This window comes from Channa argus, chromosome 8, assembly GCF_033026475.1.
Source record: "Channa argus isolate prfri chromosome 8, Channa argus male v1.0, whole genome shotgun sequence".
Lineage (NCBI taxonomy): Eukaryota > Metazoa > Chordata > Actinopteri > Anabantiformes > Channidae > Channa > Channa argus.
The window spans coordinates 4,679,371-4,696,474 of NC_090204.1; the positions used below are offsets into that span (position 1 = coordinate 4,679,371).

At 42.5% G+C, this 17,104-nt stretch overlaps 1 protein-coding gene across 5 annotated transcripts in view; it reads right to left on the reverse strand.

Moving 5' to 3' along the window:
- palld (palladin, cytoskeletal associated protein) overlaps positions 1–17,104 on the reverse strand; it is a 45,336-nt gene that overhangs the window by 5,047 nt on the left and 23,185 nt on the right. For 3 of the 5 annotated variants that reach the window (XM_067512153.1, XM_067512154.1, XM_067512155.1), the window contains 5 exons: positions 3,966–4,649; positions 3,003–3,147; positions 2,601–2,702; positions 704–925; positions 152–301 (listed from right to left, as the gene is read on the reverse strand). In XM_067512153.1, the coding sequence (XP_067368254.1) occupies positions 152–301; positions 704–925; positions 2,601–2,702; positions 3,003–3,147; positions 3,966–4,649 (1,303 nt within the window). Of the gene's footprint in view, positions 1–151; positions 302–703; positions 926–2,600; positions 2,703–3,002; positions 3,148–3,965; positions 4,650–10,362; positions 10,475–10,521; positions 10,682–17,104 lie in introns of those variants that run through there. The other 2 variants (XM_067512156.1, XM_067512157.1) reach the window with 2 other exon arrangements.

Here is a 17,104-nt window from a genome sequence, read left to right on the forward strand (position 1 = left end):
ATGTGCATTATTCTCTCGTTAATAAGTGCTGACATGTACTACAGGCAGCCAAACGGCTGTGTGTGCTTTGTGGTTTTATTATGAAAAGGTGCAGCCTTTTCTTGAAATATTTTATGTGAGCTTTTCCACTGCTCGGTATCTGCATGCTCACCATGGGGTTGCCTGCCATGATGGTGTAGTTGCCATCATCATCCAGTGAGGCCGCAGCAGTGTGCAGGGAGCAGGTTCCATCAGCGTCACGGCTAATCCTGTAGTGCTCGCTCCTCTTGGAGATCTGCTTGCCATCCTTAAACCAGTAGACCTGCGGAACACAACGAGAATCAGACACGTTAAAGTAGTGAAAAGCTGGAGAAAAAAAGACAGTGGATTTATTTAGAAAACAAAAGCTCGAGTCTCTGTTTAGTGTGATCTTCTATCAGTTTTTCAACATTGTCTCTCTGCTGTTCTCTAATTTCATCTGTTTCTCCTAAGGCCTGTCATCACCACGTCATTATAATGCAGACAGACCCAGGCAGCCAGCCCAGGCCAGAGTGTGTGTGTGTGTACTTGCATAGGGCCTCGTCTTATCACAGCAGAGAGCATATGTACAGTATCTAAACCCTCCATCATCAACATCACACACCACCAACTCCTGAGCAATAGCAATCACCAGCCATGTTAAAAAATGTGGGTGTTGACATTCTTTCTGTAACATAACTCCCACCTTTGGTTTGGGGTCTCCGTTGACCTTGCAGGAAAAGGTAACTGGCATGCCCTCAAATACTTTGTAGTGTTTGAGCTTTTGGTCGAAGGAAGGGGCCACCCCCTGGCCAGCAGAGTCTTCGTCGTGCTGCACGTCGTCGTCTGACTCCTCCACCGGTGAACGCTCCAGACGGAATTCAATCTCACTGATCAGCCGCTGCTCGAAGCTAGACACTTTGTATTCCTGCATGCCAGAGACAGAAAGAAAACGAGGAAAATATTATGGAATGATTAGGGAAGGAAATAATACAGTAGGTTTGAGTGAAAAATGCAAGCATTTTAAAGATCGTGCAAAGAGCTATAAATAAATCCCTGTTTGGCTTATTCAAATTTTTCTACACACTCATTAACCTGTCTTCATTGTCACCCACAATGCCAGCTTTCTCCCAATTTCTAAATTCCCACTGGCCAGACCAGCCACTCCTCCTTCCCACCATCTCCATCAATCTGTCATCACTGTAGCTGTGGCTCTGGCAGAGTGAACATCTGCAGAGCAACACAGTCCGATGACACATCACACAGATAATAACAGGCTATGGGCACAGCTGCAGAGGCTGAATTCATCCTCCTGAACTCCTGCTGCTGATCAGAACGGCAGTAACCACAGAAGTGGCTCAGCGTCATCCAATGAGGTATAATCCTGTTAAAGTGCTTAGACAGCTGCTGCTAAACATGTTGTTCCATCTAAAGTCTTACATACTAATATTGTGTCCTCTGCTTAGATATGATTTAGTTACTGCATTCATCTCCCACTCAGATTAGGATTGCAGCATGCATTGCGTGACAGCAATAGACAAAGTACTGACTGTAAAACCAGAAGAACCAAACATGCTCATGGTTGTTTGTTTTACCATCAAGCTTGAACATGCTTCAATATCCAAACCAATTCACATGACATATCAGCAAACAATAAAAGTTGGCAAGATTAAGTTTTAGCTCAATTTGTGTCTCATCATCTGTACAGTCACTGAACAAACAGCAGATACAGTTTTCTTGTGGCACATTTAAATAAAAACCTGTTTGAATTCATGTGCACAGTTACACACGGTGACTGTACCTGTAGCAATAAGTGCATTAAGGATGACAGAAAGAAAAAAAGCGAGGCAGTGCCCATAGTGCAACAACCACTCAGATCGCTTGCGATTCCAGCAACAAACTGGGCTGATCGCAGTCAGTGTTGACCCAGTGAAAGAATTTGTAACGTTGACTGTATCTGCATTCGTGGGTCATTCAGAGCCAGTTAAGCCCATATATTTTGTAGACATACAATGGGACATTTATATTCTAACAAACTTTAACTAGTGAACTTCTCTTTCTATGACACTATTCATGTGATGAATGTAATGAACAACTAACATGGTGTGGAGGTGCTGCACTCTCTTTTACACTGCTGTCGGTGGCTCACAGTCAGACAAGACAAATGGCTAAACGAAGCTCTAAATAGTGTTACTCTCCAGCATGTTTGCAGCAATGCTGGTTTCCACCAGTTTGCATAAACAGAGCTTTTTATGGAGGGCCCTGGAGGACTCCGCAATGTTTATACCCTGCTTTCATAACTTTGCTTTTCAGCAGTGTTTACAGGGACAGTGGGTGGGGGAGGGTGGGCTGGGCTCTAATTCAACAGTAAGTAAAGGAAAGCCAGTGATCATGAGATGGGAATGACACCAGCAGAGCATCGGTTGGCAAAACAGAGAAGTGATTGTGCTGTTTCCATGCAACACTGGGTGAATAAAAAAACAGGAAGTGCACATTGCTGATGTGGACATATTGATCATACATTTCCATGCCCGTGTAAAGCCAGGTGAGTGTGTACGCGTGCGATTTGCCCCTCGATGGATCCTAACAAAGAGCCACCCTACCTGTGTGACTGGCTCCTCCTCTGTGTCCTGTGTGTTTAAGACTGTGGCAGCGTTGTCAGCACCCAGCAGTCTGCGAGCCATCTTCTCCTCATAGGTTAACCTCTGGAAGCAGGGATTAATCGGTGTGTGTGGGTTAGTGTGTGAGTTGCAGAACACACACTTTCACACACCATCAGCTTGTGTCATCTAAGCCTTTTGTTAATTATGGATTTCATAAAGTCATGGCAATAAATGTATCTGTATAAATATACTTTTAAACATGGTAAAACAGTTCCTCTTCATGATCAGCTGTATGACCTGTTAATCTTTGTTAAAGATGTGTTACTTTCTAATCACCTGCAAAACACACTGTTGTTTCTGTAATTGAATATTGCTCGGACACACACAAACACACGCTCACACCTGTTGACCATTGCTTATGCGCTCCTCTTTAAAGCGCAGTTTTCTCTCCAAATCCTGAATCACGGCGTCTTTGGATCCCTGGATGTCCGAGTCAGAGGCAATACGAGGCGTCTTGGTGACCGAGGACTTTCTAGGAAACGCTTTGCTGAAAGAAGAACAAAACAGCAACATTCGTCAACTCCTCAAAAAGTCATGGCACTCTGCTCTGTGACGCACACACGTTATCTCAACTCCTCTTTCCTGTCTAGCTCCTCGTCTCTCTCTCTCTCTGGACTCCCCTATACCCATCCTTATCTGGACATGTCCAGCTATAGCATTCCACAGTGTGTCTTCTTATCTCTCACAACTGCAGCAGGAATGCCAGGGTGAGAGGGGGAGTGCAGGAATGAGTGAGGGGCTGATGAAAAATTACTGACAAAGAGCTTAAGGTGGAATGTCCTTGATGGAGGACAAATAAGCAAATTTGACTCTGCCATCAGAGGTGGATTATCTACCCAACAGCAGATTTTAATCAGCTAAGTCAATGTACACAGAGGCCAGACTCAAAATCGACTAGCTCTGCAGTCTACATCAGCTGGTGAAGGGGCTTTAAAGTGATTCATTTTAGCATCCAGCAAATTAGTCAAACATACACCCAAACAGTGTCAGTGAGATGAAATTGTTTAATCTCCAAACATCTTTCAATCTGAGTTCCTTGTATAGTTTCTTGCCATATGGGGCCTAAGGCTCTGGCATCTTGATAACAGTTTTGTGCCTATGTGTGCGGGTTTGTATGTATTTAAAAGGGTTCTTTAGTTAGTGGTTTCCTGCGAACATACTGTATAAATATGCAAACATGTTGCTGCCAGATTTAGCGACTCACCTGAGGCAGACTTTGTGCAATTATTAAAGACAATGTTGCACAACTTGACAGATAATGTAAAGAAAGCTCTGTCTTTAATTCTTTATTTCTGGGGTACTTACACAGTCCCATTGCCTTTAGGAAGGCCCAGGGCGTTGACTGTAGGGCTGCTGGGGGTGGAGGGCAATACTGAGGACAGGTAACTGGAGGCCGGAGATGGAGGGACGGAGGAGAAGGGTGATGACATATCCGAGTAGGCTGGAGACATGGAGGCAGGTGGAGGAGGTGGGGGAGGGGGAGGGGGGAAGTCTTGGGCAGAACCTGATGGAGAGGACAAGTTACTGGGACTGAGGAAGGGCGGCGGTGGAGGTGGGAAGGAGGGGGAGCTCGGGGACTCCACACTGCCTGCGTTGGTGAAGGGGGGTATGGTGACCCTGCTGAAAGCCTTGTGTGAGGTGGGAGGCGACAGTGGCGAGGACATGCTGGACCCAGAAGAACCAGACGACTGGGTGACGTAGCCCGCCCCGCTTGGGCTCTGAGCAGCAATGAACTGCTTGGGCCGGGCATAGTTGAAGGTGCTGGCCTGCATGGCTACGCTGCTCTCCAACTCCTGGAAGGAGGGAGGAGGGGGGAGAGGAGGAGATGGTGGAGCAGGTGGGGATGCTTCCTGAGGTGGTTGCTGGGTTGGAGGTGAGGCTTCCTGGCCCTGGTGCTCCTGCGGCTGATGCTGGTGCTGCTGCCAATTGGCTGTTTCCTGCTGCTCTAATAGTATCTGGTCCTGCAGCTGCTTCAGCTGGGATGCATTCCTGCGAAGAAGACGCATGGTCATCAATGGCTATTACCAGAAAATAAAGTCATCATATGTATATTTAGGAATCCTTCTTTGTGGGGGAAAGGTTAAAAGACAACAGACAAAAATGATACAAATGCATGCGACTGTTTCATGACTCCATCTCCTGGTATCTATCCAGCTGTAGTCAGACATAAGGCCAAATTGTTGGATGTCAGAGGTGAGCAGAGTCAAAGAGTTGGAACATAAACAAGATGAAGCCATTCATTATCAATGACACAAATCCCTGTGAAGACATTCAGCACGTGGCCATCAGTCCAAAGGTTGTCAACAGGTTGAACTGAATAAACTGTTTTTCCTCTGGTCTGAAGGCAAATTATGTTCACTGAGAGAAGTGCTCGTATGTGCACAACTTAGTGTGTGTTAGTGTGAGCTAGGAAGGAAACCACTGCACCAGCAGCACAGACTGATAGGTTATCAGCCTCCAGCCGCTAACAAAGACTTGTTAAAAAGCCAGCCTGTTGACAATACATCAAGAATGGCCAACGGTACGAACAGCTCTGTTCCTGCAGTTTAACACTGAAGCCGCACACCCCGATGTGCGGAACACTGTACACGCCAAAATATGTTTTTCTATCTGGTTAAAAGGAAAGCTGAGGTGTGAGGCACTTTGAACAGCGCTGTGATGAAGGAAAAACACAAATGTAATGCTTTTTTGCCAGGGATGATGAAGTACTGTGTTTTTTTCACAGAGGTGTGGTCATTCAGTGACTCCAGTGTGGGTGATTCAATGTGGTGTCACGTCACTGTGGGATGGAGGGAGGTTAAAAATGTTTTAGCATCATCAGCTGCAAATGAGAAGTTCCCCTCTTCTCACAGCTTGGCTAAAGTAAGCTGTAGTGCAGCAAGATGGTTTTAAAGATAACTAACATAAAAAGGACAGCGCAGACGTGAACTCTCAGAAGCCAGAGCTGGAGACCTTCAGAATAAACAGCTATGAGTTCTTCATAGGCAGCCTGTTCACAATAAACTGTACATCCCAGCAGTGTGTGTTGTCAGGAGTCCTCCAACTTCACATGCTCTAATCTTTTCCAGATGCTGAATAATCAGTGGAGTCTTTCGACCATTTTTCATCTTAGACAATGCAGAAAGAAACCCTTCCTTTAGCCCCCCCCCTCCCTTCTCCGTATACATTTACAAACACATCCAGCGAATATTTAACAGAACTGACATTTGTAGCCTAGTGTAACAAATCTGCCACACAATTCGACAGCAACAAGACTGATTGGTCTGTCCTGGGCAGTTATTTTGGTCATTCGCTCCCTTCCACAGTACACTTTTCATGCCCATATAAACAGTCATTAATTCCAAAGCATCCATTGCTATCATTCCAGCTTGTCACAACCTGGTGCTCTCCTTACAGGATTCACTGACCACAAGACACAGGATCAATTCAGTGTTTCTTTACATTCCCCACACGTCTCCTGTTCAGGCCTCCACCAAAAGAGTGCTTTTACAGGAATAGTTTGGCAGCTCACAAGGCTTGCAGTGGTTTGATTCCTTTTTTGGCTGTGTTCTCTGAGCATCAGGCAGAAGCACCCTGTAAGTCTGCTCCAGCAGAGAGGAAACACACTTTCCAATTTCCTCACAGCCTCATCCCTTTCTACACGACACACCCATGACCATACGCAGGGTTTTATAAATAATGAGATGCAAAAACTAGCTTAATTTTATGATTTTCCTGACCTACTTACGTACTTTAAAGATGTTGTGGGGGCAAGAATTGTGTAACAATGGCTTTACAACAATGTCAGCAGGCAGTAACAAAAAGTAACTTTTAAGAATTAATTCTTTAAAACCAGATTAAAAGTAGCAACCAGTGACACCCAACCTGCTTCCTGTCTCTCACCTTATCTCTCTGTCTTCAACATTACGTGCTTTCTTTTCATTTCTCTCTCCCCCTCTTCTCTCTGGTAGTCGCTCTTTATGGGACACCTCATTTTCTCAGCTGCCAGTGTGTTTAAAATTATTCAGTAAAATTATATACATCGTCATTATTTTATCTTTTTGAGTTTGCATAATTTTGGATTTGAATTTCAGAGTGGATATTGTCCAGCTGTAACTGCCTTAAAAGGTGCTCTTTACTTTCTGTATGAAACCACTACTGCTAAACTCTCTCTTAGCATGATCAATTAATCCCTGAGGTTTGTCAGAGTACACAGTGAAGTCATCAATCTGCATTCAAATAGAGACATTTGACTTGCAGCTAAATGCCATTCAGTAGAACCGAATTCTTATTTCCTGAGATGGGATTTGACTCTGGTTTGGACATTTGGTGCGCTTCATGTTCAACAGCACATGAAAAGGTCATCCTGTGTTATTTGCAACTTTTATGGCCCATTTACATAGAGCAGACGACGGGAGCGGTCATCCGGACTCCGTAACCCTGAAGAAGTGCAGCATCCAGCTCTGACGTCCAGACCACACGACAAGGCCAGTCTCTGTGTGTGTGTCCTGCCCTTTCGACCCTTTCTAAAACTGGTCGACCACCACCATAAACTCTACCTTGTGTAAATTATAATAATGCAGCTGCAAAAGCCTTGAGAAGACCTCCATCGCTCTCTCTAATTCTTTGTCCGTGCAGCAGACCGGGACTGAATTAAGAGGGAAGTGTTCCTTTGTCGCCATGCCAACGGCTCAGTGTTTTGCCGCTTTGGTTGGAGCCAACTGGCCCATAGAATGCTGTGCTCTGCTGAGGGAAAAGCACTCCAGCTCCTCTGTCTGTCATTCCAACTGTAACACAGAATTACTTCTATGTCTCTGTCTCTCATTGCCTCTCTGTTTTTTTTGAAGGTATAAATAGGCAACGAAGTTAACTTCCATTTTTCTTCCCATTTTGATCCTGAAAAAAACTTTCCTTGGGCTGGATCCTGTCTGTAAATATTTTAATATGTTAAAAAAGAAAGGAGGAAAAAAGGAATCTGGTTTGGAATAAGTCCGTCTCTCTGGTTGCTACATGCAAAAGCTCAACAAAAGGATTTAGGAACAGCTTGACAGGAACCTAATTGAAAATGTGTTTTACAGCCCCGCAATGTATCAGTCCAGATCCAGCTAAATGCTGAGATCTGCCAGACACAGTGGGGTTTTAACAGCAGCATCTTGCTTTAATAAATGAAGACCCCAACATCTTAAATGGCTTTGTTTACTTGTTTGTGTTTCCTGAGCAATTATGACCCAGGATGCGTGAGAAACTCATCTACTGTTCCACTGTCTATTGGGGTGAACATTAAAGCCACCCGAGGGTTTATCTACTGCCTATCTTGTTAGCTGCCCAGCTGGAAGAAAAGACGGAGTCTCTGTGTGAAAGTTGGCCAGCTGATGACAGGAAGTGTGCTGAGGGAGGACAGGAAGTTGTTGAACGTATGTGGCCTATGATGAGGGGTTTCCTTCTGTAAACAACAACATGAGGAAACTAAAGCTGTGCCAGTTCTCTTTGGAAGACTGTGGGTCTAAAAACAGAAAAAGTGATATTAGCAGGTAGTAATCAACGCATCTTCAAGGTTAAGAACCATGAATGGGCAAAGTTTTCTTTGCTTGACACCTCTCTGCATTTGTTCCTGCAAACACCTGTGGATACAGTAACAGCACGACCTTGCCATTTGTAAATGATTTATTTTCCAAATGGTCAAACCGAGTTTCTGTATCACGCCTACAACACAAACACAGCCCTGGAAACCATGCCTGCATCAGCACACACACACACAGGGCTTGACCCAGACTGTGACTTGGACCAGCAGTTTAAATCTGAACAGTTCCGTGGGAAAATATTGATTTCACCTGTATATCTCTCCAAGGATTAGATACACATTTAGTCACGCAAACACGGGGCATTTATTGTTTTTGTTAGCTTCAGTTTCCTGAGCTGCATTCACCACCGAACTTTGCATCATCATACTACAATGTCTCAACACAAACATGTCTGATGGCCTTAGGCAAAACCATAAATCTGACACAGTGACAGAGCTGATGTGTTAATCACGGACAATGAGTAATAATGGCTTATTTATACTGAGGAATGTTTTTTGTCATCTTTGACTGAATTTGTGCCATGTTGGGAATTTTTTAAATCCATTTCCTGAAAGGTATGAGAAATTTTATGGCATGAATCAATAGGACTTCTACATTCTTATACACATGCACTGTGAAACTCTGTGACTATACTGTGGTGCAGTGTTCTGAAGGCTTGGTACACCAAACTATTCAGTACTCTACATCAGGGATGTAAAGCAGTACTCTCAGAATACAACAAACCAAAGTATTGCAAATTCACAATGATGCTAAGATGTATAATCCCTATTCAGACACAGACACACACACACACACACAGACACACACACACACGCACACACACTCACCCCTCCTGACTTCCTCCTCCTTTCCCCTCTGCTTTCACAAGAAAAACCAATCACTCCAAGTTTCCACCAGCATTTTAATATAATCTTACTGTCTGAATTCCAAAAACTAGTCTGCTGCTGCAAAAAAAACACACAATATTAAATATGTCACATTTATATAAAAGATGTCTGCAGCTTCAGTCCATTCACTTCTCCCCTGTCAGCTGACACGTTCTTCCTCAGCCTTTGTTCTGCTGCCGTCCTTAACTTATTTTCAACCTCTCTCCTCACCGGCTACCTCACCCCCGCTATGCGCCCCCTTCTCCTTGCTCTCTTTGGCTCTAATTGCAGACACACCACATAAAACAGAACCAGACTGTTTTCCTTTCCCCCCTCTGTTTAAAACGTAGCACAGAGCAGTTCTTCTTATTTCAGCCACACCGACAGCTCAGGTTTGCTCTGTTAACCCACTTTCCTCTGCCCCACTTTCTCCCTTTCTTCCCATTATACTATTATTTTCCTTCTTGCTCTCAATCTGAGCTCATGTTTCACAACCAAGCGTAGGTGAAGAGGGCTCTCTCCAATCAGTGAGCTCCCCTTTCCTCAATATGCCTCTATCCATCCCTCCCTCATCTCCCTACTCGTCCATCTTTTTCTCTTTCAGTCCAAATGAGACGAGGAGTTTTCTCTCCCTCTCTTTCTCTTGCTATAACAGGAATGCTGAAGACATTCTTTGCTGGATTGGAGTGGGAAAGACATCACCATCAAATGGGATTAGCAGCAGGAGCACAAGGAGAGGAGGAGGAGGAGGGAGGGGACCAAAGAGCCAGGGAGGAAGAGAACCCAGAGTTAAGAGAGGCTCAGTCACTGAAAGACTTACAGCTGAGTAAGACCCAAACTTTCTCACCTAACAGACCCCATTGTGTTAACTAATCCATCTGACTCCACCGAGAAGCTCAGCAAACAAACAAACTTCGTCGCATAAACACACTTTGGTTTGGGTCACAGAAACAACACCGAAAAAGAAAAACCTGGCTTATCTTTGTGAAAACTCACTCTTCATCTTCTCTTTTTCTCTCCACAATCTGAACTCACTAGCTTTCAGAGCTCCCAGCAAATGAATGGGTATCAGCCTTTAGTGTGTGCTCCCAGGAAACCACACACCCATTCTGAAAACATATGATTTAAACATTAACATGCCAGGCTGGTACACTGAAAAATCTACCTCCATCATTTTTCCTTTCTGTCTTCTACCCTCTAATTCAAATGGAATGACAAAGTTATGGTGGCACTGCCTTTTCAGTTAAAAACACATAATACAAAAGAAAAAACTACCTTTAGTAAATTTCCTTTCTGGTAGCTCATAGTTATAAAGTAAAAGGAAAAGCATTCGAGGGTTCATTTTTTTTTATCCAATTCCTCATTCCCTTTCAGTCCTGATCAAGTTTCCTTCATTTAAATGAGTTGTCAGTTCACACGAGAGAAGCCTTTTACCTTCAATGTTGTGGTCTCAGTCAGCAGCAGCTCAGATATTTCCCTGCAGGAGAGTGAACAACGTCTCAGTGTTGCCCTGCCAGGTATGAGGAGCATATATAGAGCAACGAGAAGCCAGACAGTGACAGACGCAGTCTCTCTCTCTAACTCTCTCCCTCTTTTTTTTTTGCCATGAGTCAAGTCTGTCCGTGAGCTCCACCTCTTCACAATAAAAGCACCCAGTCTCTCTAGGAAAGACCAACCCCTGAGAGAATAAGAGCTTAGTCCTATACTATATAGTGGACTGCTGATGGACTGTGGAACTCCCCTGGGGCAGATAAGAACCAAAAATAACAACAGCTTTCAGAGTCATGGATGACAACCATTAGTAGAAAAGCACAGTAAAAGAATGAAGAGACGCCCACATCTACTTTTTTCCTGTCCACATTTATATTGTTTTCTCAATGTTTGTATGCTACATAGATAGTCTGGCTCATGAGAGACAATTCAATATGCTTTTAAAAATGAATAATTTCAACAATTTCACTCTCAGTTTCAGGTGACACAAATGAGGTTCATCCATACAGCAAGTTAGCACTTGAAACAACGCCCTGACTGAAAATAAAATACACAATCCGCATTCTCTTTATATACACGCTGACACTTTATCATTCCCATGTTGACACAGGAACCATTATCTTCAGGCCAAACATATGGGACATAATAGTTTTATCTAACAGTATTGTATTGGATGTTTGGAACAATTTGGGCAACAGTCCCAGTGTAACTGTGTGTGCAAACAATTACAACCAAAGAGATCTGGTTTCATTCACTGGAATATGATCAGAAATATTCAGTTTCACAACAAAAGAATTTCCCCTGTTCATTCTTGTGGGATGATACACAACCTTTTTTGGAATTTATCATTCGAATTTTGTGTAATGCAACTATTTTTAGAGGTAGGGTTTTTTTTCCAGGAGGCTGCTGAGTGTGTGGATGGAAGGTGGAGGCAAGAGATATGGTCCAGTGGGGTGTGAACATACACACATAAATATATGTGTGTGTGTGCTTGCGTGTGTGTTTGTATGTTAACTTATTTAAAGAGCCAGTCAGAGTCGTTCTCCTCTGCTCAAAGTCAGGTCTTGGTAAAAGCGCTGTCATGAGACAAGAGTGTGTACATTGTTACACCCTCTAATTAACATCCACAAATGGAAGTTGTGTGTTGGTCTGACTGGGATTGTATCTAAAAGGAGATAACTTCTACACCGAACACGACAGTCACACACACACCACTCGCACCAACGGCTGGGGTCAGAAACCAATCAGAGGTTGATTGACCTCATCTGGAAACAATGTGATCCTCTGAGTGTGTGTGTGTGTAGGGTAATGTGTATTTATCTGTGTTTAACATACCAGGCTGTTCTTTCTTAGGAAATACAGTCTGCTTTCTATGAGGGGATCACTGAAGCCTTATTAGTTTCCATGTTGTCAACTCCTAAGCATACACCCTGGTTTCTCGCTCCCTTCATCCCTCTATGTGTCTTTTCACCGCTTTCTCTCTCTCCCCCTCCGCACCCTCTTTCTTCCACCCCCCTCTCCTTGTTATGAAGGTCAACTCCGACAACTCTCGTCCTTATTTGGAAAGTTTCTCCATTCCATGCAGGTCATTCTGGCCTAGCCAACCAATCCAGTGGTTATTCTATCTCATGTGTCAGCCAATCCTGTTTCTCCCATATCCTTTTAAGGACTGCCCATCTCTGCCTCTAGAGGTTGATGTGAAATTATCTGCTTTCCTGCTCCATTGTCTCCAGTGACTTCATTTTGCTTTTAATTTTGTTGCACAATTTGCTTCTCTCCCTGATGACAACAAACTTTCTGAGTTTGGCTTTTTCCATTTGCTGTCAGTAAAAAACCCCATGGGCTGCATTCACTGAAGCAAAAGTACAAATTAAGGAGCTTATCCGCAGTCTGTGCTTTCGTTCCATTTTTAATTAGATGTTTGATGATGATGAACCACAAGCATAGTTTTCAGTGTTTTGCCAGCACCATATGTGGCTATTTAACATGCATTTTTCCTGTGTTCCATAAAACCGCAAGCAACACCTCAACAAGAAAGTGATTGTTAATACTTCATTAGAGAGTTCATGACTTGCACCTCATAAACATAAACACATTGCTGAGAGGAAGCTCTGAGTCACAGCGCAGATATGCGACAAACTGCTGGAGTCAGAGCTCCTTGCTTAGCAATGCAACACAAAGAGAACATACAAATAGTTTAAGATTTAATATAGTGTGAGCCAGAAAAAAAAAAATCACACCTGATAGAAAACACAGAGGTACAGACAGTAACAGCCAATCACCTGCAGCTACTCACTGAAAACCCAAGTTGAAGTTGTGTGACAGTGGGAGACTAATGATGGCTGCTGGCAAAGAGGAGTTTGTTGCCTTCAGTTTGTATCCTGTTCCCCCTGACAACACCCTCACTGAGGTTAAAGAGGTTTGGAGCTACTGCAGAAATCATTTTATCCCAGTGCTATGGCAGTGTTTGTCAGCGGACATGGACTGAAAGGTATACATGCCTGTACAATACAAACCCCAGTAAAGTAGATTAGGCCTCACCTTTATATACTACTACGGTAGTACTGTTTATAAGTATGCAGAGTTGGGACAAACAGAGTTAATTACACACTGTGTAATTGTGTGAGTTGGGGTTGATCAATAATTGAATTTACGTTAAGTAAAAAAAAAAGATCTACGTTTTATATATATGTGTTGCCTAAATTAATATTTCCAAGCAGTGGAATGCTGTATTGAACATGAATTTGTTATTGTTATTTTATTTTATTTATGTTCGACAGATGTCCGAGTAATATTAAGGGCAGCACCTAAAATCTTAACCAAAACCTTTTTATGATAATGTGCAGGTACTGCTTACTGTACAGTATGAATAGTAGGGGTTTGGTCTGCTTACTTTCACATGCACAATTTCTTTGTGCCTTTTTTTTTAATCAAATGGTTTTATGCTTCCAAGTTCCCAGCCAATCAGTCATTATTAAGCAAAAACCATTCTTGCAAACACAAGAAATCAGTGTAGTGAGAAAAAAAAAGGCTAAATTGAGGTCGTGTTAAGTGTTGATGTGTGCCTGTTTTTCATCATCTCTAATCCTGCCATACTGACTAAAAACGAACACACTCTAGAGCTGCATTAAAAAAATCCACAGACATGTTGCTGTTGGGAGTTTAGCTCATACATAAAAAGCACTGTGGAATGAAATCCGTGCAAGTGAACAATTTTGACTGTCAAAGTTGATTCCTGGTCTTATGAAAGAGACATTAAGCTTTGGAATGGTTCAGGGATAATTGTTGCCTCTGCTACTTGTGCTTGGTGTGTGACGCCCACACAGACATTATTTCAACCTATAATAAAATGCTTTGCCCCTATTATCACGGTCAATATTATGGCGGTCACACCTTCGACGTGTTGCACTGACACATTTGAGTGTCTCCTCCTCTGTCTTGTAGCCTGGTCTTATCTTTAAATACACATACAATAATTGGTGCAATAAAGTGGATATCAAGTCTGAATACTGCATGTTTTCCACAACCAGGTGGTAGGTTGTATAGGCGACTTATTAAATTAGCAACATGCATGTTGCATTTATTTTGAATTTGTCATAATGCTAGAATGAACAAGAGAAACAAAATGTCATTGCAAAATTTTACACAAGGCAAAAATAAATGTTTTTTAAATGAGAAGAAAGTGGCACTGGACAATGACAGCACTGGCACGTCATGCATCAACACACACTGACAAAAATAGGTTTGTGCATGGGTTCTCACACACACAAACACACACAGATGTAGAAGCTCCAGGTGTTATTAGTCTATCATCATACGACTTTACGGATTGATCACGTGTGTACAGTCAAACCCTGCGGAGCCCTGAACACAGGGAGTTGTACTATTGGACAAGGAGAGACCATAACTCTGTCCAAAATGGCAATGACCTCATGCTGAGATCATCTCATAGTGTGTTTCATTGCTATACAGTAAATCTCAATCTTTTGATGTCTTTTTTATTTAAACTCCTCTGCAGGAAGATCAGTTATCTTGCAGACGAGCTCCAATGCGAAAGGGATTTTGAGTTGCATTACATAACACTTGTGCCTAAAGCAATAAGTCATTTTAGCAAAATGTTTTAGCCCTGTATGCTTAGTCGTTATAGTAGTAGTTATTTTACTTGTGTCAGTCGTCTAAAACCACATTCATCAAAGGTCCTAACTAAAGCAAGTAATGAAATTCTTTTTTTTGCTTCTATGTGTTTAACTATATCAAAAGTGATGTGAAATTCCAGTGGGTAACACAGGGACTTTGTGCTGCCAATTTGCAATCCATCAATATAATAGGAAGTGTTAGAAGAATCGGATTTCTCTCCAAACTTGAACCCCAGTTAGCATCCAAGTGGCCAACTGGGCTGCTCCCCGATGAATTTCCTTCGATTCATGACGTCTGGCTTCAATATGAGGTGAAGAATCTAAATGCCCAACAACCCTCTTCTCTCTAGTCTGTCGGCGCAGAAAAACATCAGGTCTGTTTTTACAGCTCAGGTCTCCTACAGTCTCCCCTGCCTGCCAAATCACACAGCGACTTCCTCCATTTGATGAGCTCAGTGTTATTAAAGCTAAATTCGTCTCCTACTCAGTCTTCCAATGTGTTATTCTATTGAATCACGACAAATTATTTCAGGTTTGTAAACATGAACAACATTGTCACAGTTGTAATTTTATTTGCTGCAGCTTGCTGTGAAAACCGTATAGTATACCGAAATAGTATTTGGGCATATCGGTATATGATTCACATTTATTTTAGGAGCATAAAAGCTTAAGTACACTACATAAGCTGGAGGACATAAGAAAAAAACATACTCAAATAATAAAACTGATCCCACTCTGCCTTTATGCAGATGCAGTAAAACAATTAAGCTATTTCAATTTCACAATATTGTCTTATTTTACAAACACAAGACAATGGGATGATAGTCTCCACTCTGTCTCCTGAATTTATAGCAATTCAACAAATGGTTTGTTTGAACATTGTGGTGCTTCATAAAAACAACTTGTGTAAAATGAAAAGTGCAATGAAAGTAACAAAGTAGGACTACGTTTCAAAGGTTGCAGACTTTACAGTGTTCTGTTGATGTTTCACAGCAGCATGTGGCTCACAGAGATGAAAGAACACATTAGTCTGTGTGGGATGTGTTAACGCACAAACAGGACATGATGGACTCAGTGATAAGCCAGGGGCCTTAGGTTGAGAGTGGTCAGCTTTATGTTCATACACTTTACCTGAGGAAACAGAGTGCAGTCTAGCTGCAACGTGACCTTTGGTTAATGGCAGGGCTGCTGTTTTTACTGTGTAATTATAGAATTTAAAGAGGAGAAGGCTGGGGAGGCAGGCTTTATGCGTTCTAATTGCTTCACAGTTGGAAACTCATTCTATTAAGCAGTGTACTCACGTTTTTTAAAGTGGAAAAACTCTAAGAGAAGCAGCTTTACTGTCTCCCTTGGATTTGGATAACTCCCAACGTAAGCAAGAAATAAAAACCAAGGAATCCTCGTACTTCAAGCTATTGTGCAAAGTGTTACTTATCACTTTCATCTTTGTTATTACCCCAAGATAATGATCGTATCTGTCATAGGTTACTTATTAAGGATTAATGATAAGGCCACCAACACAGCCAAACATTTCTGCCTATATGTTCACAGGGTTAACAAACATTCATTTAAACAGATATACAATAACACAAATGAGCACCAAATCTAGATGTGCATGCAGTAAATGAACAGTGCACTGCAAGAATCAATCTTTACTGTACGATTATCCAAACTCTATCCTACTGTACGCGCGCGCTGCCTTAATACACAAAAACACTGTTAACCATACTCAGAGCAACAGTTGTGTGACCTCTGCAAAGTCAACAGATAAAAAAACACAGCTTTCACCTATGTGTTCTAGCAGCTCTGTGACGTGGAGTCTTGAAACAGAAACTGAACATTTGACCTGATGTTAACTATAAATGGAAGGTCAGGGGATAAAAGCTTTCACACTGCAAACTTTGGGGACCATAGGCTTACACCATATTTCACACACTAATTCAACCAACATAAACAAACCAACCACCCACTATTGCAAACCAAAGACAAACCTGCCTTTATTATTCTAATCTTGTACTGTATGCTCTCTATGGGAAGGAAAAAGAAAAACTTTGTCAAAAGAATCATCAGTTTCATGCACGAGGGGGAGATCTCAAAACACTTTACCAGTGGAAATAAAGCCATTTAATGCCCAATTCTCCTCTAATAACAGTGACATCCAAGCTGATCCCTATCACAGACAGGGGCTTTGAAAAAAGCAAACAAAAAAAAACAAAAAACAATGGGAGCCATCCAGCAAAAGCTACAGCTCTGTTTATAGTCACAGACGCACAGCAGCTGGCAGGCTTGCCCTGGCACACACAATGTCACACTGACACCAGCATAAAGGCTGGGGAATGCTTTTGTTCTAACAGGGCCTGGGATTCCCCCATTAACCCTTTCATAAAGCT